Below are 26,379 nucleotides of genomic sequence, written 5' to 3'. Positions count from 1 at the left end.
ATCACAGGCAAAGAAAATATGGGGCAGCAATTATAACCTCTTAACTGATATGTTAGTCTTTTTTAATAAATAGGGGAGAAAAATGTATTAATATTCTTGGGCAAATTCCTCTTAACATAGTATAGAATTATACAATTAGAGCATTACTTTTTGTGAATAGCATTAAAAACAAATTGCAAAAGATAAAACTTAAATTTAGCTACAGTATTCTTTAAATCTAAGCGCTATTCTTTTTAAGAGGAACACATACACATATTACAAAGGCCTACTCTGCCATCAGAAAGGGGACAATTTAACAATTCAGCACAAAGTAGTTAGTTGTCTAAAATATTAATATCAACATTATAATTATCATTATTATTTACAGTAAATATTCATTTGTTATAATATTGGTAATAGTATTCAATAATATAGGAGAGATGATTATTTTCCCATTTTGGATGAAGCATTTCATCATTTTGTGCAAAAAAAGCTCACAGTAGCCCAATGATTGATTATAATTTTGGCATCATTCAGTAAACATTTGTAGGCCTTATCCCATGTGTAGGCTTTGAAAACACAGTATGAGTGAAATGATAAGCGTTATTCAAGTTTCTACTTGAACCAAGTGATGAAAAGACATGAAATCTCAATAAAACCTGAGTGAAATTTGGACAACAGTTTGGATTGGCCAGGAGGTTTCCCATAGAGACGGGGATGAAGTCGTAGAGGGGGTTGGGCTTTTTTGGACCAGCTGAAAGCTATCAGAAATGATTGCAACTCATTCTCTTTGGATTTTCATGTCATTGATGAGCAAATTGGAAAGCAGAGGACAACTGCGTGGATGCCTCACCTTTACATTTTTACTAGGTCAATTATTTTCCTCCTTATTTCATTTAAACTCAAATGTGCCTGATGTGAGCAAGTGGGAAACAAGAGCACTTATTTTTTCCCTTTCTCTCACCTTCACAGTGCACCCATCCACTATTTCACCTTTAGTTTATTTACTTTTATTTTGTAGTACCTCCTCGGATACTTTTGGCATTCAAGCACGGCTTCACCTGGCCAGCCCTTTCTGAAGTCTCAGGAAACGGCACCAAGATTTCTTCTGCCACTTTAAAGCACTTCAGGGGAAAATCCACCGACAGGGAAAACATAAATTTTTATTATACAAAGAAGCGCAAAAGTGACACAATGAATCTCAAATCTGATTCTGAGCCGAACAACAATGTTGTATCCTTGGAAGAGGAGGTAAGGGGAAGATTAGTCCTTGGTGTTTTGTTAAACACATTTCTATTGAGCGTGTCAGTGGCATTGATTTATTTGTCCAGGTCTGAGGATTCCAAGAAGTTACATTACATGTTAAAACTTCAGACTTTGATGTTTTGCATAGGGTGTAAACTTGTAACGCATGGATCTTCCTTTGTAGCCCAGCTACTTTGCATTCTATATAGTTTGTTCAATTGTAAAAACTTGCCTGCGAGGTCCTGTCTTCATATTCATTATATCCCAGAGTTTGCGGATATCAGGTTCATGCGTCATGGCCATTGGGCATACCTTTGCCCACTATTTTCTAAAGCCTTCCGAGTCGTGTAAATTGTTGTGCCATAATAAAAAGTGAAACTTCTGAAAACAAGACTTCTGTATGCCTGGCATATTGCGATATAAATCCAAATGTTGGTTTAGATAGTAGGCAATGAAGCTACGTTTTTTTTCTTGATTTGCTCAGAACGTACTCTTCACACACTTTAACACAAGCCTGATGTTTATTTATTTTTGATCAGGTCAGTATTGGATAACGATATTATTGAGCAAGTAACCTAAAGCGTGTTGACTTTTAGAATCACATTTGTTTAGGGCTGTCAGTGGATTGACACACCTGTTGTTACCTACCTTTTGGGAAAGGCGTGCACAATAACTCCAAATATTGTCTAAATTGCTTCAATGTGAGTTACAATTTACCCATCTTGTAAAGGCAACAATACTTAAAGGACCAGTGCATCCAAATTCAATGTTTTACTGTGTTTTGTATCATATTGTACAACAGCTGACGAAACTAACACTGTAAAAGTGTGAAAAATTTTTATCAGTATTATTTCCTGTTAGTTGCTGGTTGAAAATACAATCTAAATGGGACCTTCTAATCAGCAGGTTTGCAAGGGCGGAAGTTTCGGCTTTCCATGGTGACATCACCATGCGGTAAATTGGTTAATAGACCAATAAGAAAGAGTTCCAAACCTCCCTGCCAATAACAGCTAGTTTTCAGTATTCTCCTCCCCACACAGACCACGCCCAGACAGTCCTAGCAAAATTCTTGCTTGATCGTTTTTGGCGCCGGAGGGGATGGCTGCCGGTTTATGGACTCTTAACCAACCGTGCTATTTTGTGTGTTTTTTCGCATTGTTTGCAACTTATTTTGTACATAATGTTGCTGCTACCATCTCTTATGACCTAAAATAACTTCTGGACATCAGAACAGCGATTACTCACCTTGAACTGGACGAATAATTGTTATTTTATGAGTCGGACGAGAGGGATTTGCTCCAGACACCCGACAGGGCCCTCATCCCCATCATTCACAGTAGAAAGAAAAGGAGATATCGCGGAATGAGATCGGGGTGCTTGGTAAGGAGCCGGCGACGAGTGGCGAATCTGCCTTTGCCATCGATACTATTGGCCAACTTACAATCGCTTGATAATAAAATGGACGAACTCCAGGCACGAATATCCTACCAACGGGACATAAAAAACTGTAATTTCTAATGTTTCACCGAGTCGTGGCTGAACGATGACATGAATAACATACAGCTGACGGGTTATACACTGTATCGGCAGGATCGAACAGCAGCCTCTAGTAAGACAAGGGGTGGCGGTCTATGTATATTTGTAAACAACAGCTGGTGCACGACATCTAAGGAAGTCTCAAGGTTTTGCTCACCTGAGGTAGAGTCTCTCATGATAAGCTGTAGACCACACTATCTACCAAGAGAGTTTTCATCTATATTCTTCGTAGCTGTCTATTTACCACCACAAACCGATGCTGGCACTAAGACGGCACTCAATGAACTGTATACGGCCATAAGCAAACAGGAAAACGCTCTTCCAGAGGCGGCGCTCCTAGTGGCCGGGGACTTTAATGCAGGGAAACTTACATCCGTTTTACCTCATTTCTACCAGCATGTTAAATGTGCAACCAGAGGGAAAAAAACATTAGACCACCTTTACTCCACACACAGAGACGCGTACAAAGCTCTCCCTCGCCCTCCATTTGGAAAATCTGACCATAATTCTATCCTCCTGATTCCTGCTTACAAGCAAATACTAAAGCAAGAAGCACCAGTGACTCGGTCAATAAAAAAGTGGTCAGATGAAGCAGATGCTAAGCTACAGGACAGTTTTGCTAGCACAGACTGGAATATGTTACGGGATTCTTCCGAGGGCATTGAGAAGTACACCACATCAGTCACTGGCAATAAGTGCATCGATGACGTCATCCCCACAGTCACTGTACGTACATACCCGAGGCAAGTAACACTGAAACATGCATGAGAGCATCAGCTGTTCCAGATGACTGTGTGATCACGCTCTCCGTAGCCGATGTGAGTAAGACCTTTAAACAGGTCAACATTCACAAGGCTGCAGAGCCAGACGGATTACCAGGACGTGTACTCAAACCATGCGCTGACCAACTGGCAAGTGTTTTCACTGACATTTTCAACCTCTCCCTGTCTGAGTCTGTAATACCAACATGTTTCAAGCAGACCACCATAGTCCCTGTGCCCAAGAACACTAAGGTAACCTGCCTAAATGACTACCGACCCGTAGCACTCACGTCTGTAGCCATGAAGTGCTTTGAAAGGCTGGTCATGGCTCACATCAACACTATTATCCCAGAAACCTATGTGAGAATGCTATTCATTGACTACAGCTCAGTGTTCAACATCATAGTGCCCTCAAAACTCATCACTAAGCTAAGGACCCTGGGACTAAACACCTCCCTCTGCAACTGGATCCTGGACTTTCTGACGGGCCGCCCCCAGGTGGTAAGGGTAGGTAACAACACATCCGCCACGCTGATCCGCAACACGTGGGCCCCTCAGGGGTGCGTGCTCAGTCCCCTCCTGTACTCCCTGTTCACTCATGACTGCATGGCCAGGCACGACTCCAACACCATCATTAAGTTTGCCGACGACACAACAGTGGTAGGCCTGATCACCGACAACGACGAGACAGCCTATAGGGAAGTCATCGACCTGGCCTTGTGGGTGCCACGACAACAACCTCTCCCTCAACGTGATCAAGACAAAGGAGATGATTGTGTACTACAGGAAAAAGAAGAGGACCGAGCACGCCCCCATTCTCATCGACGGGGCTGTAGTGGAGCAGGTTGAGAGCTTCAAGTTCCTTGCTGTCCACTTCACCAACAAACTAACATGGTCCAAGCACACCAAGACAGTCGTGAAGAGGGCACGACAAAACCTATTCCGCCTAAGGAGACTGAAAAGATTTGGCATGGGTCCTCAGATCCTCAAAAGGTTCTATAGCTGCACCATCGAGAGCATCCTGACTGGTTGCATCACTGCCTGGAATGGCAACTGCTCGGCCTTCGACCGCAAGGCACTACAGAGGGTACATCACTGGGGCAAAGCTTCCTGCCATTCAGGACCTCTATACCAGGCGGTGTCAGAGGAAGGCACTAAAAATTGTCAAAGACTCCAGCCACCCTAGTCATAGACTGTTCTCTCTGCTACCGCATGGCAAGCGGTACCGGAGCGCCAAGTCTAGGTCCAAGAGGCTTCTAAACAGCTTCTACCCCAAGCCATAAGACTCCTGAACATCTAATCAAATGGCTACCCAGACTATTTGCATTGCCCCCCCACCCCTCTTTTACGCTGCTGCTACTCTCTGTTTATTATCTATGCATAGTCACTTTAATAACTCTGCCTACATGTACATATTACCCCAATTACCTCGACTAACCGGTGCCCCCGCACATTGACTCGGTACCGGTATCCCCTGTATATTGCCTCGCTATTGTTATTTTTACTATAATAATAATAATAATAATAATAATAATAATATGCCATTTAGCAGACGCTTTTATCCAAAGTGACTTACAGTCATGTGTGCAGACATTTTTACGTATGGGTGGTCCCGGGGTTCAAACCCACTACCCTGGCGTTACAAGCGCCATGCTTTACCAATTATTTGTTACTTTTATGTCGTATTATTTTATTTAAATGTTTTGGTGGTATTCTTTCTTAAAACTGCATTGTTGGTTAAGGGCTTGTAAGTAAGCATTTTACTGTATTCAGTGCATGTGACAAATAAAATTTGATTTGGTAAAAAGCAATTTTTGCCTATTTAAATGGAAATCTATTACAGTAAGGTACTTAATTGTCTCTTAATGAGATACAATCTTGTTTACAAACAGTAGGGCTCTGTGTGAATCCCATCGATTTACTCGTCACCTTTGACCTTTGGATCTTTCCAGAAAAAAAGGTTGGATTTCGATATCCTTTGTGGGATGTTCAGTCTTCCCTTCATAATTGAGAGCTTAATTGCTGAATGTTGATTTCCCTACTTCATTTTAAAGCATGAGTTGGCTGCATACTGCATATTTTATGGATTTTCGAGGCTACTGCACTTTTGGGGGAAAAAATATACCCATCGATTCTTGAATAATATAATTTGTGTGCCTCATGAGCTTTAAAATAGTACAACTATTACCCCATGAAAAACTGGACTATAAGTTTTTACTCCATTGTTTGTAAACATTGCCTTAGTAACATTTTATATAAATATATAGCTTCAAAATGACCTCATGGACTATCAGTGCTTGCATCCATAGCTATATCTATGAATTTGAGTAGTTTCTCCAGCCCCATTCCTCAGCTGTATAGCATAAAAGTGGTGCGACTTGTGTTTGGATAAAAATGAATTACAGATGGTGGCTTTAATGTGATATGACAGTAAGGGGGATATATATATATATATATATATCTAGCAGAGGGGGGATCATTTATGGTAAAAAATGTACCATTGTTTAATCAGCTTGTTTACTGCCCGGTCTGGGCCATTGAACGTATAACCTACAGTGATACAACTGCGCTGCTTTGGACCAATGGCAGCTCTGCAGTACAGTGGTATTAAAGTTATAAAAATGTAATGAATTAAAGGTTATTTGTTCATGTTAAAATCAAAATGTACATATTAAGATTGTTTAGATCTGGGGTGGGATGGGCTGCCAGAAATTCTGGCCCAAAAAACTGGGTCCCCAGAAATTCTGGTTAAAAAAATGCCGTCCCTGGTGAAAAAGTTTGAATACCACTGCTCCAGTATTAGGCAGTATAACAATGTTGTTGTTTTCAGCTTGAGTCCAAGCTACCGCTTGTGCTGAAGCTGTTGCAACATTGCTCAAATAAATGTTATAGGCCCTATATGCATTTTGGATCTTTGTGTCAAAAGCCAATGTAGTGACTATAGAATAATTGGATGAATACAACTCTTTATTTTGGTGTGGGTTTCATGTTCTTACTTCAAAGTTAAGACCTACATTTCAGTTCATTATGCTTGTGTTTTAATGGTGAAACAAAGTTCCGTATTCCTGTGATAATGTATTATATCCTCTGACCTGTCCTGAAGAGGTGCTATGAAGTCAGCCAGTGTTACTGCTCTTGTTTGATTGGGCTTACTGTTGTAAATACCTGTAGAGTGGGGGACAATCTCGATAAGGCTTCAGTACCTGTAGTCTACCACGGGCCAATCCCAAATTGACCCCTAGACCTTACGCACTTGTGGAGATCTGGGAGGATTTAACAAGTGTAAGAAATTGTAATAGCTCCACCTGCTAGGTGAAAGTTTCACCATATTGCACATACCAATCACTTGTAAAATGTATTCACAAACCGCAATGAGATCATATGTATTTTACTTTACCACCTCAGCATTACACATTCATGGCTGCGGGAAGATGTTTTGAGTTGGGGTGAGAGAGAAAAAATCCCCTTCATAATAAAGCATTGCATGCATCTATAATCGCATTTGCGTGTTGAGCAGACGCATTTTTACGATTTACACACATGGGGATTTTTTTTTTTAGCAGGGTCTGTGTGTTATTAAACTTTTTTTTATATGACACAACTGACCGAAATGAGTGGCTACTCTGACAGTGACAAAATATGAGCAATACAAACCACATGTTCTTTATTAATGTAAACAATAGCCCAGGTCAATGAAAAGACACAGATTGTACAATATTAGGAGGAATATACAGTATATATTCATTGAATTCTGAGTATACAAAACATTAAGAACACCTGCTTTTTCCATGACATGGATTGACCAGGTGAATCCAGGTGAAAGCTATGATGCCTTATTGATGTCACTTGTTAAATCCACTTCAGTCAGTGTAGATTAAGGGGAGGAGACAGGTTAAAGAAGGATTTTTAAGCCTTGAGACAATTGAGACATGGATTACAGTGAGGGAAAAAAGTATTTGATCCCCTGCTGATTTTGTACGTTTGCCCCCTGACAAAGACATGATCAGTACGGTATATGGCCCCGTCCATCGTCCCTTTGATGCGGTGAAGTTGTCCTGTCCCGTTAGCAGAAAAACACCCCCAAAGCATAATGTTTCCACCTACATGTTTGACGGTGGGGATGGTGTTCTTGGGGTCATAGGCAGCATTCCTCCTCCAAACACGGCGAGTTGAGTTGATGCCAAAGAGCTCGATTTTGGTCTCATCTGACCACAACACTTTCACCCAGTTCTCCTCTGAATCATTCAGATGTTCATTGCCAAACTTCAGACGGGCCTGTATATGTGCTTTCTTGAGCAGGGGGACCTTGCGGGCGCTGCAGGATTTCAGTCCTTCACGGCGTAGGGTGTTACCAATTGTTTTCTTGGTGACTATCAATCAATCAATCAATTTTATTTTATATAGCCCTTCGTACATCAGCTAATATCTCGAAGTGCTGTACAGAAACCCAGCCTAAAACCCCAAACAGCTAGTAATGCAGGTGTAGAAGCACGGTGGCTAGGAAAAACTCCCTAGAAAGGCCAAAACCTAGGAAGAAACCTAGAGAGGAACCAGGCTATGAGGGGTGGCCAGTCCTCTTCTGGCTGTGCCGGGTGGAGGTTATAACAGAACCATGCCAAGATGTTCAAAAATGTTCATAAGTGACAAGCATGGTCAAATAATAATCAGGAATAAATCTCAGTTGGCTTTTCATAGCCGATCATTAAGAGTTGAAAACAGCAGGTCTGGGACAGGTAGGGGTTCCATAACCGCAGGCAGAACAGTTGAAACTGGAATAGCAGCAAGGCCAGGCGGACTGGGGACAGCAAGGAGTCACCACGGCCGGTAGTCCCGACGTATGGTCCTAGGGCTCAGGTCTCTCAGTTGGCTTTTCATAGCCGATCATTAAGAGTTGAAAACAGCAGGTCTGGGACAGGTAGGGGTTTCGTAACCGCAGGCAGAACAGTTGAAACTGGAATAGCAGCAAGGCCAGGCGGACTGGGGACAGCAAGGTGTCAGCATGCCCGGTAGTCCTGACGTATGGTCCTAGGGCTCAGGTTCTCAGAGAGAAAGAGAGAACGAGAGAATTAGAGAGAGCATACTTAAATTCACACAGGACACTGGATAAGACAGGAGAAGTACTCCAGGTATAACCAACTAACCCCAGCCCCCCGACACATAAACTACTGCAGCATAAATACTGGAGGCTGAGACAGGAGCGGTCCGGAGACACTGTGGCCCCATCCGAAGAAACCCCCGGACAGGGCCAAACAGGAAGGATATAACCCCACCCACTCTGCCAAAGCACAGCCCCCGCACCACTAGAGGGATATCCTCAACCACCAACTTACAATCCTGAGACAAGGCCGAGTATAGCCCACAGAGGTCTCCACCACAGCACAAACCAAGGGGGGGCGCCAACCCAGACAGGAAGATCACGTCAGTAACTCAACCCACTCAAGTGACGCACCCCTCCTAGGGACGGCATGAAAGAGCACCATCAAGCCAGTGACTCAGCCCCTGTAACAGGGTTAGAGGCAGAGAACCCCAGTGGAGAGAGGGGAACCGGCCTGGCAGAGACAGCAAGGGCTGTTCGTTGCTCCAGAGCCTTTCCGTTCACCTTCACACTCCTGGGCCAGACTACACTCAATCATATGACCTACTGAAGAGATAAGTCTTCAGTAAAGACTTAAAGGTTGAGACCGAGTCTGCGTCTCTCACATGGGTAGGCAGACTGTTCCATAAAAATGGAGATCTATAGGAGAAAGCCCTGCCTCCCGCTGTTTGCTTAGAAATTCTAGGGACAATTAGGAGGCCTGCGTCTTGTGACCGTAGCGTACGTATTGGTATGTACGGCAGGACCAACTCGGAAAGATAGGTAGGAGCAAGCCCATGTAACGCTTTATAGGTTAACAGTAAAACCTTGAAATCAGCCCTTGCCTTAACAGGAAGCCAGTGTAGGGAAGCTAGCACTGGAGTAATATGATCAAATTTCTTGGTTCTAGTCAGGATTCTAGCAGCCGTATTTAGCACTAACTGAAGTTTATTTAGTGCTTTATCCGGGTAGCCGGAAAGTAGAGCATTGCAGTAGTCTAACCTAGAAGTAACAAATGCATGGACTATGGTCCCAGCTGCTTTGAGATCATTGACAAGATCCTCCCGTGTAGTTCTGGGCTGATTCCTCACCGTTCTCATGATCATTGCAACTCCACGAGGTGAGATCTTGCATGGCGCCCCAGGCCGAGGGAGATTGACAGTTATTTTGTGTTTCTTCCATTTGCGAATAATCGCACCAACTGTTGTCACCTTCTCACCAAGCTGATTGGCGATGGTCTTGTAGCCCATTCCAGCCTTGTGTAGGTCTACAATCTTGTCCCTGACATCCTTGGAGAGCTCTTTGGTCTTGGCCGTGGTGGAGAGTTTGGAATCTGATTGATTGATTGCTTCTGTGGACAGGTGACTTTTATACAGGTAACAAGCTGAGATTAGGAGCACTCCCCTTATTTCCCTCATTAAAATTCAAATCAATTGATAACATTTTTGACATGCATTTTTCTGGATTTTTTTGTTGTTATTCTGTCTCTCACTGTTCAAATAAACCTACCATTAACATTATAGACTGATCATTTATTTGTCAGTGGGCAAATGTACAAAATCAGCAGGGGATCAAATACTTTTTTCCCTCACTGTATGAATGTGTGCCATTCAGAGGGTGAATGGGCAAGACAAAATATTCAAGTGCCTTTGAACAGGGTATGGTAGTAGAGGGCAAAAAGGGGGGCGTAACTCAATATTAGGAAGGTGTTCCTAATGTTTGGTATACTCATTGTTTATTTCATTGAATTAAAACAAATGTTGGAGAATAGGCCTGTAGTGAAAAGCCTACAAGGGGAATGTCCTCCATATGGACAAGTTTTAATATTGTATGGACAAAGATGAGGAACGTTGGCACTACCAAATTTAACATGGTATATAAAGTAGGCCTGTTGTAAAATAAACATTATTAGCCTATAATTGCTGTCATTTGTTGGGTAAGGTAGGCACTAGCATTTCTTGGTAATTGCTGCAATATAGCCTATTCAAAACTTTTGTGAATGTTTAAACCAGTTCGCAGGTGTTAAGTTTCATTCTGTTGAGCCATTTTCTTTGGCCAAATTAAGTTCCAACTGTAATGTTGTGTTTGCCGTGATTATACAACGGGTGGGTCTAATCCTGAATGCTGATTGGTTAAAAACACATTCCAGCTGGTGTCTATTCCACAAGTTACCACCGGCTAAATCTATGACATTAAAATGCCTATTTACTCTGTTCCATCTGACTGCGTAATCCACTGTCTCATCAGCCCAGCCAGGCAACTTATAAACTTGATCTCCATTATAAAAGCATCTAGACATTATCTCACATTTCTTTTAGACTAACATTTAGTTTTCAACAGCGGAGATTTGTATAAACCTTGCTATATGTCTCTCCGACATTTGCAACATTGTTTCAATATTCAAATTCGATCTCCTGCTGTCCCATAGTAATGAACGTGTTGGGACGAGACAGACAGGCAGGCAGCTAGTTTGCAGTCTTTCCAACTTCAGTTTGAAGTGATTTTGTCACTGTAGCTGTGTTGTTGGCTAGCTCCTCTGAATTACAGTGTCCTGATGAGTGAGCACATTTTCTATGCCAGGCAAAATTGCGCCTCATTAGCTCATTGTTATGGATGTATCCAAGTAAATGTCACTAGAAAACAGCTTAAGCAAATGCAGCTACTTTGCTGTTATTCTTTTTAACGTGACTGTAAGTTAGCCATAGTTGTCTAGCTAGCAAGCAAGGGATAAGAATGTTGCCAGCCAGTATGGCAATGGAACATTTAGAACGAACGACTGTATCTGTCCATAGATACAGAACAAATAGACTGAAAGACTGGGTCACGTCTCTGGTAACTGAACCTATAGAATGAACGACCAGCCGGTTTGGGTAGCAACTCTAGATTAGTGTCGGGACTATATCTTGTGGAAGGATGAAATGGTATGAATAGATTTATCAAAATAAAGTTTTTAATGAAAATATGTCAATCATTATTTGAATATGTTGGTAACCCGTTGTATAAAAGTGATAATGCCCTTGAAGGCGGTGTTTGGATTTCGTCTCGGGCCTAACAACACCCATGCCAATATATCCTTCAAACAACAGCTTCTCGGGCATTATCACTTAAATAATATCCTGCTCGTATTTTCCCTATAAACAATGGCTTGTGCGATGATGCAGCTCTCTACTGCTCTCTCATCATGTCAAACCACCGTTCTCCATTCCCCATGTGCGGCAATTTAAAAAATGTAAATGTCTAAACTCCATTACTGCTTTTGCATTAACATTGAGTGCACCATTTGTTTGTACTGCTAACGGCAATACAGACTCAAGGATTATTTCATTTGTTTATAAAATAATGTGCTTTATTTTACGAGTTTCATGAATTACAATACCTGTTTGTTTGAGAGCTCTGTCGGTGTCGGGCGCGCAGTGTTTCTAGAACGCACGCCCATCCCCCCTCCCTGCATATTGCGCAATTTGTCATTGCATTGGTTAGTTCCCCCTCTGATTAATTATTATATTTCTGAAACTATTAATTGTATTGCTTAGCCAGTAACTGGAGCAATTTTGGTGTGTTTAGTGTGTCGAAGTCTGTCTATTTGATTTCCTTTCATTGTCTATTCCCGCTCCCCCTCTCTGGTGCTCGACATCGCCGGTTTACTAACCACCGGTCCTGGCAACCCATCATTACGCACATCTGGCAACCCTCATTACGCACCCCTGGCAACCCTCATTACGCACCCCTGCGACTCATGAGGCACACCTGGACTCCATCACTACCCTGATTACTCCCCCTTTATCTAGCACTCCCTAGCATCACTCTTCAGGTAGTATTGTTTATGTTTTCCTTGTTAGACGCGTCTCTTGTTTTGTATTCGTTCCATGTTCTTTTTCATTAAACTCACACTGCACTTGCTTCCAGACTCCCTGTGTCTACGTAACAGAATACTACCTCAAAAATATGGAAGCAGCAGAAGAGAGACATACCTATACACCAGACGGTCCGCGAACAGGGACACCTACTCCACCAACACCACGATCAGCTGGCGCAACTGTGTGCGACTATGGATGAGGTCCTCCACCACCTCGACAACACTCGAGAGGATTCACTTTCAAATAGCAGAGGGCCCTCTACCACAAGCCCTCTAAACTACTTCCCCTTCCCGTGCCTCAGCGGCCTTGGTCACATCTGTCCATAGACTTTGTCCCTGATCTCCCCTCCTCTGGTTTCACCACCATTTTGGTGGTTGTGGACAGATTCTCTCAATCCTGCCGTTTTATCCCCCTCTCTGGTCTCCCTACCACTCTCCAGGTCGCTGAGGCACTGTTCCAGCAGGTCTTCCAGCACTATGGCCTTCCGGAGGACATCGTCTCCGACCGTGGCCCCCAATTCACGTCACGGGTATGGAAAGCCTTCATGGAGAAGCTGTGGGTCAATGTCAGCGTTACTTCTGGGTACCGGCCTCAGTCTAATGGGCAGGTGGAAAGGATGGAGCTGGGGAGGTTCCTGAGGAGTCACTGCCAGGACCGGCAAGGGGAGTGGGCCCGATTCCTTCCCTGGACGGAGTATGCCCAGAATTCATTGCGTCACTCCTTCACCGGGCTGACTCCCTTCCAGTGTGTTCTAGGTTGTCAGCCGGCCTTGGCTCCATGAACCCCAAGCCAGACCGAAGCTCCTGCAGTGGATGAGTGGTTCAGGCGCACAGAAGAAGTTTGGAACGATGCCCACATGAGGCTCCAGCGCACCATCCGCCGCCAGAAGGAGCAGGTGGATCGCCACCGCAGTGGGGCTCCTGTGATCCATCCTGGGGATCGCATCTGGCTCTCCACCAGGAACCTCCCACTCCACCTGCCCTGTAAGAAGCTGAGTCCCCGGTTTGTGGGGCCGTTCAAGGTTCTCCGGAGGGTCAACGAGGTGACATATAGATTACAGCTCCCCACTAACTACCGAGTCTCCCTCAGGCCGGTGGTTCCTGGTCTCTGGCTGAGGCCGTCCCCCACGACACCCCTCCGCCTCCCCTGGACGTCGAGGGAGGTCCCGCCTATACCGTCGTATCCCTTCTGGTCTCCCAACGTCGTGGGGGTCGGCTCCAGTACCTGGTGGGGTGGCCTGGATGGGGTACGGTCCAGAGGAGTGGTGTTTTCCGTTGGACGACATTCTGTCATGTCTACTCCCCCTCTCCGGCGCTCAGCGTTGGCAGTTTACTAACCACCGGTCCTGGCAACCCACCATTACGCACACCTGGCAACTCTCATTACGCACACCTGCGCCTCATGAGGCACACCTGGACACAAGCACTACCCTGATTACTCCCCCTTTATCCAGCACTCCCTAGCGTCACTCTTCAGGTAGAATTGGTTATGTTTTCCTTGTTAGACGCTTCTCTTGTTTTGTATTCATTCCATGTTCTTTTTCATTAAACTCACGCTGCACTTGCTTCCAGACTCCCTGTGTCTACGTTAGTCTAAAACAATGATCAATTGATGCGCCTGTTGAAAGTGCGCATTGGTATGGTTTCCCCTAAATTGGGTGCTCTTGATACTGTGGGTATATACAGTATATGCCCATTCTTTGTCATAATCTGTAGAGCTGTCTGAGGTAACATGTGTTACTTAGTTCTCCAACAAATTCGCAGAGTTTTTCTATAGCCTGTTACATGCTTTATAAGCGGCCTTCCTTTTGTAGCTATTTGGTTGCTTCTTTTTGCTACTGATTTTATTGTTTTGCTGTTTGTCATTTTTGTCCATTTGTTCGACAACTTACCTGAACGTTATTTTTTGGATTCATTCCGTGCAATTTCTGGAACTATTCACCTGCACTATTTTCACTGGAGTGCAGTGTAAATAAAAACCGTAATTTTGCACCATATTTGTATCTCTGGCTGCTCTCTTATGCGCTCGAACTCTCCTAAGTTAGACTGCTGGGTCCCATTATATCTCGAGGGGGACCGAGTTTGGGAAACCCTGCTCTACCTGACTCTGACAGTTGAACTTGAGGTGAGGAAGAATGTTTTAGGCCTATCAGAGTTACTCGTATAATCTAACAATATAATGCTCATCTTTATTTAAAAAAAATCTGAGATGTATGAATTTGCCTCCTTCTGTATGCCAATCTGACAAGGATGTCGTAGGAAAGATTGTTTTAGGAATGTAAAAGGCGGCGAAGGGTGGAGAACGTCCTCTCCGAGAAGACAGGGACACCGTTTGATAAGGGTTTCTTCTCTGAAGAGACCTCTCGTTTGTGGGTGAAGTTGGGCCAGAGTTGAAGCAACCTGGATAGACGTAATCCCATGAATCTGGATGAAAAGGTTACGTATTTGATCCCAGTCATGGACATTGTTTTTGGGGGGGCGTTTTAACCCTATCCCAAACCTTAACCATTCGTAATGAGTGCCTAAACTCAAACCTTAATTTGACGCTTGGAAAAATTGAACGATACAGAGCAGGAGCAACAAAAACATGAAATTTGATGTTTGGAGCAACTTTGGAGAACGTGGATGAACGTTTAACGCTGCAGTGAGACAGAGCTTGTTGGTCAAAGGACTGTGCATCCAGTTGAGTTGTGTTTCCTAGTCCTTCCTGGTCGAATCTTCTCTCCACTTCTGATTACACCAGATCCACTGCGTAAAATAATTTGCAAATCCACCTGAGTTCTCCTGCTTCGGGTGTCACGACTTTGGTCTCCATTGTGTGGCGATAGAGGGCTGCGGTTCTGCGCATTCTAGCAGGCACGTTGTCTGTGGGCATTTTGAGGCGGATTTGGGTAGCACATGCCATCACGTTGGTCATAATGGAATCATTCTGAATTAATATTTGAATCAGGCTGTCATTGTTATCATTTTTGTTATACTCTTTTTTATCAAGAAACAGCTTCTATCTAAACAGTCACCACAAGCCGGCCTCTGCCCAGAACCCTGCCCTGAACTTAGTCACTGTTACTAGCCGGCTACACCCGGTACTCTACCCTGCACCTTAGAGACTGCTGCCCTATGTACATAGTCATTGAACACTGGTCACTTTTTAATAATGTTTATATACTTTTTTACCCACTTTGTATGTCTATACTGTATTCTAGTCATGGCTCATTCTATATAACTAGTGCAGTACACACCTTTTCTATTAATATACTGTCCGTACTGTCTATACACACCATCATATATATATTTCTATTTTGGACTCTGACATTGCTCGTTCTGATATTTCCTAATTTCTTAATTTTTTACTTTATGGATTATGTGTGTATTGCTAGGTATTGGAGCTAGAAACAAAAGCATTTAGCTGCACCTGCGATAACATCTGCAAATCTGTGTATGTAACCAATAAACTTTGATTTGACCTCATATTGGGCGAAACAAATACATTTTAAAGGACATTCTTGACTGACTAACTACGGTCTATATAAACTAACCAGTCTTCTCTCACATTTGAATAAAATTGGGTTTTAATGCCCTACTATCTTAACCTAATTGGACCTTTTTAGTAGCATGCATCTCAAAGTCTGCATTTTTTCGTTTCAAGGTACGAACACTTTTTGTCAGCGGCCTTCCTGTTGACATCAAGCCAAGGGAACTCTACCTACTCTTCAGACCATTCAAGGTAGACCATCATCTCTTATTGTCAAGAAATGTCAGTGAACGATTTGTTTAGTGTATCTTTTTTTCCTAATGCACCTTATTGACATGCTCAATAAGTGTCCATCTTGTCAAGCTTGGTGTTCATATTGTACTACCTTCTTGCTATTTCTATGGTGACTTACAAGCCGTTTTTGGGTTTGACTTGCATTTGCAGGGTTATGAAGGGTCCCTCATCAAGTTGACATCAAAGCAGGTGAGATTATGTCCATATCCAAGGTATGAGAGGTACAAGGTAAGTCAGGATGGTCAGGATGCTTGCAGTTGTTTGTACATATCGTAGACTTGCCATTTCAGACCTTTAAAATTATGTTTTACTCTAAATATTATATTTTTTCTTTGGTTATTACTTAATTACTACGACTAACAGACTAAGGTTGTTTGAATATAGAAATGTAACAGAGTATACCCTTTAGCCAACCTAAGGGCCATCTGTCTTACCCTTTACTGTCTCTGATGCTCTGTTCTCTCTCTCTCTCTCTCTCTCTTCCAGCCTGTCGGGTTTGTTTCCTTTGACAACCGGACCGGCGCGGAAGCAGCGAAAAACGCATTAAACGTAAGCAGCCATCCAGCCGTCAGTAGGCGGACGTGGGGGCTACAACTTAATTATTAGTCCTTTTCAACCTCTACATAAGAACTGAATGTTGAACGTGACCTCAATATGCAAGATTGTTGGGTCCCAACTGCCCACTAAGGAAGACGACTCAATTGTCTACTTATCATAATGCAGTTGAAATGCGACAGGATGGCTGTTTTGCTGTGATATATTTGACCTCTATGGTTCAACTAATGTAGTCAGGTCAACCCGAAAGCCCTCCCTTTCCATATTGTTCAGAAGCGCTACACACCCCTCCCACTCTCCCCATGCGCTTTCTTCATGGGGCTCTAGTGAAGGGTTACCATGGTACAGTGGGTTTACCCGCATGCATGTGAGCACATACTAGAGAGCACTTTGCACCTCTTCGCAGAGTATAGTCCCTCCACCCACCTCCACCGTCCCCTCAACTCCCCTTACGGTGTTCCCCGTCTCTCCCTAGGGGATCCGTTTTGACCCCGAGAGTCCCCAGACCCTGCGCTTAGAATTCGCTAAAGCCAACACGAAGATGGCAAAGAGTAAGCTGATGGCCACACCGAACCCCACAAATATCCACCCAGCTCTAGGAGCACACTTCATTGCACGGGACCCATGTAAGTGTATGGCTGCACCCTAGAAACACTCACCACGCGCACATAGGTTAACCCTTTCCCGTCCTCTCTTTCCCCCTCCATTTTTCTTTCTTGCTTTCCCTTTCCTTCTAGAATATACCCTACAGACAATGTTGAATCAACTAATTCCCCTCTACACCTCAAGTAGATTTTTTTCTGTTCTGTTGCTTTCTTCAGTTCCCTGTAGTTTGTCTAGGCTGGTCAGGCACAACTATGTAGTGCACAATGTTCCACTTCCAATTAAATTCAACACGATTGCCGGACCCAGGACTTACAGAGGGGTCCTCGTCGGCACTGATTGGTCTGCAGCTCCAGGGTTTTTAATCAAACAAACACAAACACACATGCATCTGCACTTTGCTCCCCCAAAAACACTGTGAAATCCACACTTGAAACAATATCGGTTCCTGTCCTTCATGACGGGTCCCCACTAATCGAGAAGTAAGGCACAGGGATAGGAGCCACTTCAGAGTAGCGGGACATGGACCCTGTTTTTGAATATTTGACAAGTACATCCTTCTGCCCTTCTTCATGGATCACTGATCTAACATATTTGCACAGGTGTAAGCAATTGGGTGGTGAACTTGATTTCATGCATCATATTCTGTTAAATCACTAATCCGGAGGGAAAGTGACATTTTCCAACTTTTTAAACATGACTGTAGTCCTGGGGCATGTTTAATAGGCATCAAAAGGGAGAACATGCTTTAAAATGGTGAGATACTACCTGAAATTGTCCTTTTAATTTCCAAAACATTTTTGATACCCTGTGGCCTAGTGAACATGACCCCCCTCCCCAACTCAGAGCAGTAGACATTACATTTGACCCATATCCAACCACCCTTTGTGTCTTTTAACATTGTCCATGTGTATGTTGATGACTTTTGTCCGGTCTCTGTACATTGTGTATTGCTGGTGCTTGTGGCATTAAATTCATTTCCCAAGTTGAGATCAATAAAGTAGAAGTACTTCTACTACTACTGTACTATGAGTATGTATTTGAGCATATCATTTTTCATATAGATGACCTGACAGCACTGATCCCGGCCTCTCCCGAAGCGTGGGCACCTTACCCCCTGTACACCACAGAGCTGGCCCCCGGGCTCCCCCACGCCGCCTTCACCTACCCGGCCGCTGCCGCCGCAGCCCTCCATGCCCAGGTGAGGGACCAACCGGTGGGTCTGCCGCCTCTTCAGCCTCTCTCTCACTCTCTCTCACTCACTCACCATGCCTTGCTCCCAGTATAGCATATGATCACAAACCAAGCAGGAACATGCATGGATACACAACGCACAACGTACATCAGGATTGGGATCAATCACAATAAAAATATTATCCTAAATTGATTGTACCTGATTGAAATGGAACTACAATCATTTGAAAGGCTGGTCATGGCTCACATCAACACCATCATCCCAGAAACCCTAGACCCACTCCAATTTGCACACCGCCCCAACAGATCCACAGATGATGCAATCTCTATTGCACTCCACACTGCCCTTTCCCACCTGGACAAGAGGAACACCTACGTGAGAATGCTATTCATTGACTATAGCTCAGCGTTCAACACCATAGTGCCCTCAAAGCTCATCACTAAGCTAAAGACCCTGGGACTAAACACCGCCCTCTGCAACTGGAACCTGGACTTCCTGACGGGCCGCCCCCAGGTGGTAAGGGTAGGTAACAACACATCTGCCACACTGATCCTCAACACGGGGGCCCCTCAGGGGTGCGTGCTCAGTCCCCTCCTGTACTCCCTGTTCACCCATGACTGCATGGCCAGGCACGACTCCAACACCATCATTAAGTTTGCCGACGACACAACAGTGGTAGGCCTGATCACTGACAACAATGAGACAGCCTATAGGGAGGAGGTCAGACACCTGGCTGTGTGGTGCCAGGATAACAACCTCTCACTCAATGTGATCAAGACAAAGGAGATGAATGTGGACTACAGGGAAAAAAAAGAGGACTGAGCATGCCCCCATTCTCATCGATGGGGCTGTAGTGGAACAGGTTGAGAGCTTCAAGTTCCTTGGTGTCCAAATCACCAACAAACTATCATGGTCCAAACACACCAAGGCAGTTGTGAAGAGGGCACGACAAAGCCTATTCCCCCTCAGGAGACTGAAAAGATTTGGCATGGGTCCTCAGATCCTCAAAAATATCTACAGCTGCACCATCGAGAGCATCCTGACTGGTTGCATCACTGCCTGTTATGGCAACTCCTCAGCCTCCAACCGCAAGGCACTACAGAGGGTAGTGCGTACGGCCCAGTACATCACTGGGGCCAAGCTTCCTGCGATCCAGGACCTCTATACCAGGCGGTGTCAGAGGAAGGCCCTCAAAATTGTCAAACACTCCAGCCACCCTAGTCATTGACTGTTCTCTCTGCTACCGCACGGCAAGCGGTACCGGAGCGCCAAGTCTAGGTCAAAAAGGCTTCTTAACAGCTTCTACCCCAAAGCAATAAGACTCCTGAACAGCTAATCATGGCTACCCGGACTATTTGCATTGTCCACCCCACCCCCCACCCCACCCCCTCTTTTACGCTGCTGCTACTCTATGTTCATTTTCTATGCATAGTCACTTTAACTCTACCCACATGTACATATTACCTCAATTGCCTCGACTGGCCTTATTTTTCTTAAAACTGCAATGTTGGTTAAGGGCTTGTAAGTAAGCATTTCACTGTAATGTCTGAACCTGTTGTATTCGGCGCATGTGGCAAATCACCAGTAGTGTGCTTATACATCCTTAAAGATGCACAACCTGACACTATCAGTCAGCATTACAAAGGGGATCCATTCTGTGTGCATGTGTGGGGCTTGGTGCCAAGCCAACAGACATGCCTGCCTTGCATACTGTCAGAAACCACAGCAATGGCGTAAAATATGTGTCCAACCACCGTCCACTTCACTCCTATTGTAAAATTCCTCAAAATTGTGTGTGGGAATCGTTGCTAAGAGATCACAACAGAGAGAAGCTGTTTTTAATTGGCTCTCAGGTTGGATTATGCATTGGTCAGGTGCCCATAAAGTCCAGTTAAACGCTAGCCAAGCCTCCACTGTTTTTGCTGTTTTTATAACCTCTTAAAACGAGTATCGATCAAGGACAGTCTTGACAGCACTGCTCAGTTAGAGCTTTGTTTTATTCACAATTAACTCTGACCCTATGAGACATGGAGTTATGGGAGATCTCATTAAATACAGGGTGTTGTCTCACATTGTTTCTGGTGTATTTGTATTTATTAAGGATCCCCATCAGCGGCTGCCCATCTGATGCTTGAAATGAAGTTGCTTTCAAGGCCTCTGGATATGCATCTTGAGGCATTTATCAGGCTTTGTCTCAAGTAAAATATTATGCATTCTATCATATTTTCTATTTTTCTTATAGTATAAGAATGTGGCCCTATAAGAATGTGGCCCATCACTCTGGTGACTAGCGTGGTATGACTGTAAATGTTTAATGCTGTTCATTCTAAACCTTTAATCGGCTGTGACTGGTTGTCCTGAGAACCAACCCTCTGGGCAGACCAATCCACAGGCTGGCTCTGGCATTCATGCGAGTTGCCATGGCAATAACTCAATGTGTGCTAAAGGTCAAAGAGGTAAAGGGGTTGACCGTGTTCTGCCTCCCAGCACAAACACTACATGGTATTTGGACACCCACTCGTCGAACATCTCATTCCAAAATCATGGGCATTAATATGGTTTTGGTCCCCTAGCTGTTATAACAGCCTCCACTCTTCTGGGAAGGATTTCCACTAGATGTTGGAACATTGCTGCGGGGACTTGCTTCCATTTAGCCAAAAGAGCATTAGTGAGATCGGGCACTGATGTTGGGCGATTAGGCCTGGCTTGTAGTCAGCGATCCAATTCGTTCCAAAGATGTTCGATGGGGATGAGGTCAGGGCTCTGTGCAGGCCAGTATCTCGACAAACCATTTCTGTATTGACCTTGCTTTGTGCACGGGGGCATTGTCATGCTGAAACAGGAAAGGGCCTTCCCCAAACGGTTGCCACAAAGTTGGAAGCACAGAATCATCTAGAATGTCATTGTATGTTGTAGTGTTAAGATTTCCCTTCACTTGAACTAAGGGGCCTAGCCCGAACCATGAAAAACAGCCCAAGACCATTATTCCTCCTACACCAAACTTTACAGTTGGCACTATGCATTCAGGCAATTAGCGTTCTCCTGGCATCCACCAAACCCAGATTCGTCCGTCGGACTGCCAGATGGTGAAGCGTGATTCATCACTCCAGAGAACGTATTTCCACTGCTCCAGAGTCCAATGGCGGCGAGTTTTACACCACTCCAGCTGACACTTGGAATTGTGTGCGGCTGCTCAGCCATCGAAACCCATTTCATGAAGCTCCTGACGAACAGTTCTTGTGCTGACGTTGCTTCCAGATGCAGTTTGGAACTCTGTAGTGAGTGTTGCAACAGAGGACACACCATTTTTACGCGCTATGCGCTTGTGTGGCCTACCTCTTCGCGGCTGAGCCATTGTTGCTCCTAGACTTTTCCTCTTCACAATAACAGCACTTACATTTGACCGGGGCAGCTCTAGCAGGGCAGAAATTTGACAAACTGACATTGGAAAGGTGGCATCCTATGACGGTACCACGTTGAAAGTCACTGAGGTCTTCAGTACGGGCCATTTTACTTCCAATGGTGGTCTATGGAGATTGCATGGCTGTGTGCTCGATTTTATACACCTGTTAACCTACTCTACTGTGCTGTACTGCAGGGCTACAGTGTACCTGAAGTCTCGGGTATGTTGATGTGTTACTGTAGTTGTTCCCTTTGTTATTCGATATATTCTGGTTAAGGGAATTAAGTTGTCTTTTCTCACTCACATATTCAATCCCAGTTTTTCCATGGCATTGTTCCATGGCATTGTTGACTTGTTGGTGATGCAAATGCTTGAGGTTTTCACCAACTATTTCCTTAATAGTTGTAGTATTCACACCAATTGGAAACCTTCCTGGAAACCACAGTATATCATGTCGATGGCTGAATGCTCACACTCCTTGTGGTTGCAAAAGAGACTTCATGGTTAATGTGCAGTCAAATCTCACTAACTGCTAACAGTACAGTTCCAGAGAGATGAATGTGGGGATCCATACATCAGTCACTCCCCTCAAGGGTCATAGGTAATCATATAGTCTGAGGGAGGTCAACGGCCCTTTTATGTCACGTGCAGCACCTGCAGAGCTAAGCCCCCAAATTCCACAAGTTGATTTACAAGATGGTGTGCCTTGCTGTATTTTCGCAGTAGTCAAAAACCTTGGTCCTGGAGAACTATATGGGTTTTCGTAAGGTTTTTGTTCCAGCCAAGCACCAAAACACCCGGGTCAGCCAAATTGTATCTGTGCCGCAGTGGAGGCTGCTGAGGGGAGGACGGCTCATAATAATGGCTGGAATGGAGTAAATTGAATGGCATCAAACACATGGAAACCATGTGTTTGATGTATTTTATTCCATTCCACCTATTCCACTCCAGCCATTACCACGAGCCCGTCCTCCCCAATTATGGTGCCATCAACCTCCTGTGCTGTGCCCGTATCACAACGTGTCTCAGAATAGGAGTGATGATCTAGGACCAGGTCCCTCTTATTCATTTTGATTTAAAAGACAAAACTGATTGTAGATCAGCAGTTTTTAGTGCTGGCTTAAACAAAAGCCTGCACACCCTGTAGCTCTGTTTACTCTAGTAAAACCACTCTAGTAAAACCACATCCCTTACTGTGGCTAGGTATTGGGTGAAGTTGCACCTGGATGCTGATCTTGGGTTAATTTTGCATTTGCCCTACTAATAGTTAAGTCTATTTCCCAAGCCCTGCGGGGCCCAAGGAATGTGGGGCATTCTGGCTAGACGTGTTCCGGGGGAAAGAATAGAATGCAACACCACCACAGGGTATGGAAGTGCCAAATGCATTGTCCAGTGTTCTCCTCCCTGTGCCCTTGGCTGGAACATAAAGGTCTGATGTGTGAGGACAGGAAAACGACTAATGGCTATGTGGTGAAAGATATTGAAATTGGGTCTGAATACAGTAGCTTTCCTGTATAGCTCAGTGGTCTGTAGAGTATACTGACACTAATGCTGTCTACGTGTGGAGTTGCATGTTCAATGTTTATTGTCAGTGAAAGTATAGCCAAACTTTTTTAAACCATTGTTTAAACTTGGAGATCCACCAGAATGGATCCCCCTGTTTTTAGGCTCAAAGTAGCACAATACTTTGTGGCTACTCTGAAACAATTAAATGCCTGTAAAGCTTATGAAGTAATATTCGCATAATCAAGCATTTGGTATCTTTGAAAGTCATTTACTGTCTAACTGGGAAGGTGACAAGCAGAATACTAGGCCAGTATGTCACCTGGGTGGTGTTCATTAGGCATCAAATGGAAGAAAACTGACAGAAACAGGGAGGGACTACCTTTTTCAATAAGAAACACTCAACACTGAACATGACCCAAGCATGGGCTTTTCTGCTGGAGTGCCCTCTCTGTTTGCTTTGTATTCCCCAGATGCGTTGGTACCCATCCGCGTCTGAAACTTCACAACCAGGATGGAAATCCCGTCAGTTCTGAAAAGTGTTTAGTAAGTATGCCACACCCCAAGAAGCCTAGCTAACCATGTTTGCATCTGAAACCCTATTACTTATATATTGCACTGCTTTAGACTATGGCCTACATAGGGCTCTGTCAAAATTTGTGCACAATAGAGAATGTGGTGCCCTTTCAGACTCAGCCCATGACATTATTTCCTGAGCTTTCACGTGATGCCTTCAGTTGGCTAATTTGTATGGACTTGCAAAACAATTAATGGTTATGTTTTAATCCATTAACTCTTGCTCTCCCCAGATGCCATTCAGTACCTGAAAGTTTTTCCCTCTGAGCAGAGTAAAGGTATTCTGAACTCAACAATTTAATTTAAATCTGGTTTATTTAATGGACATTAAGGTGCATTACCGATGTTGCTTTCCTCACAGAAAAATGGAGAGGAGGATATTGAGACCATGGAAACATCTTACATACTACAATCTAAAGCTGAGGCCTCCCCACGGCTGACCTTTTGACCTTTGACATTACAGCCTCTGCACTTATTTATTTAAACTGTGTGCAAGCCGACTTCACTCGAAGTGGACCTAACTCTATGCTGAAGAAAACGATCTAGCTGCTCTCCTAGGTGTGGGAGGGAGGGTGGGCGAGACTTGAGAAAATCAATCAATCGATATGCATGTTGAGGTATCCGGCATGAATTAGAATGCAAAACAAAAAGTTGAGTCCTCGTTTCATAGCGCTTGTGTTGTCATAATAGCGAAAGGTCTTGGTGGACACCTAACGTATGTTTTCATAATTTTTTGTCTCGCTTCTGTGAAGATTACCCTGGTTTGAGTTGCTTACCATGTTACCTGTGAAGTAGTCTTGTTACTTTTTTAGTCATTTTATTTTCTCTCATTTTCTGCTGTTTTTTTGTTGTTGTTCGGAATGGATAGTGTATGCACTGGGCTTTCTTTTCCTTCCTCTCTGATCTGTAAACCTGTCCAAGATGGCTGAAGCTGTCTGTAACCTCTAACTTTTGAATGCATCCTCTAATTACCCAGTTTTGCCAAAATATCTGTCTGTTCAGAGTATATTTAAACACAAAAAAAAGTGAGTACATGTATTTTTGTACATTTTGTAATAATGAATATTTATGCATGTTTGTGCAATTAAATAAGTCATCTGTATAAATTGATGTTTAGTCTGCCCTTGTGCTTTTATTTGGTGTTATTTTTGATGGCTGTTAAATTCTGTCTATAATATCCTTTTTGAAGTGTATATATTATTATTTTTGGGGCTTGGTGTTAAATACTGAACTATTCTGACAGTGGCAGTCAGAACTGCTAGTGTACATGGATACTAATATGAGATTGCTGTAAAACAAAATGTAAAACTGGTTAATAAACAGATTGATCTGAAGCCGTGTATTTTTTAACACTACAAGGGACTGTGATGATGGAACTATGGTTAAATGTTACCTCTGAAAACTGAATGATAGAACATGATGGATCTTAGCATAAATTAACACTTTGACTTTGGCGCTTTTGGTGGCCCCCAAGATGTCCTTGGATTGTATTTCTTTCCATCCAGCCTTTTTTATAATGCATGCCAAAACTGACTAGGAGCGGTTGTAGTGCTCTGGACCTCCCAGTGAAGATGTACATGAACTAAAGTGTACAACTAAATGTTTGTTCTGATAAACATATGTATTCAAATCCAGTTTTGTTGCCATAAATCAAGTCTTTGGAAGTTCTTAATTCTGTTAAAATTCAAGAATAGTGTCATCTTCTTATTTTTCAGTCACTTAGGTTGGACCAACCTGTATTGTGATTTTCCACTTTGTTCGTGTGCAATAGAAAATTGAAATATGGGGATTGTGCTGGTTTGACTGAACCATTCAAGCGCATGTTGGTATTTTTGGGGATTTTCATGTGCTGCGTTACCTGAGAGAAATCCTGCTTCTATCTCCTCATGCCAAATTAGACAAGTATCCCATTACCCTTTTCATTTAAAAAAGGTTTATTTTGTCTGCTTTGCACAGTTTCCAAAGTCAAATCTCAAGATGTTGTTCCAACATGGACCTCCATTTGACTGTGAAAGCTCATCCTCTTAATAATTTATCTCTTCTACATCTGTGTAGTGTAAAGAAATACTGTAGCACACAAGCTATATTTTACAGTATTAAAGCCCCACGGTGGAAGCTCCCTTTGGAGAGTGAAGTCTGAGGTGGCGCCATCACCATATCTCACAAAGCTATTCCTATACCTGTGCTGTAAGATCTGTGCGCTCATTGGGTAGGGTTTTGGAGCTGAAATAAAACCATGCCGTGTGTGGACAGTTCCGTTCAAAAGTGTTCATCCCCCTTGGCGTTTTTCCTATTTTGTTGCATTACAACCTGTAATTTAAATTGAT

At 43.7% G+C, this 26,379-nt stretch overlaps 1 protein-coding gene across 1 annotated transcript; it reads left to right on the top strand.

Annotated features, from left to right (window-relative positions):
* Window positions 1–1,082: 1,082 nt before the first annotated feature.
* Window positions 1,083–25,386, top strand: LOC311137319 (RNA-binding protein, mRNA-processing factor 2a-like). Its single transcript, XM_084171755.1, has 8 exons — window positions 1,083–1,230; window positions 16,098–16,175; window positions 16,368–16,445; window positions 16,704–16,766; window positions 17,248–17,398; window positions 18,440–18,576; window positions 23,950–24,022; window positions 24,286–25,386. The coding sequence occupies exons 1-7, from the start codon at window positions 1,174–1,176 to the stop codon at window positions 24,010–24,012; spliced, it is 627 nt and encodes a 208-aa protein (XP_084027881.1). The 5' UTR covers window positions 1,083–1,173; the 3' UTR covers window positions 24,013–24,022; window positions 24,286–25,386.
* The last annotated feature ends 993 nt before the right edge of the window (window positions 25,387–26,379 follow it).

The sequence above is a fragment of the Coregonus lavaretus genome, assembly GCF_964263955.1.
Source record: "Coregonus lavaretus genome assembly, chromosome: 11".
NCBI lineage: Eukaryota > Metazoa > Chordata > Actinopteri > Salmoniformes > Salmonidae > Coregonus > Coregonus lavaretus.
The sequence above is the reverse complement of the archived record's forward strand: the minus strand, read 5'-3'. Positions and strand labels throughout refer to the sequence as shown.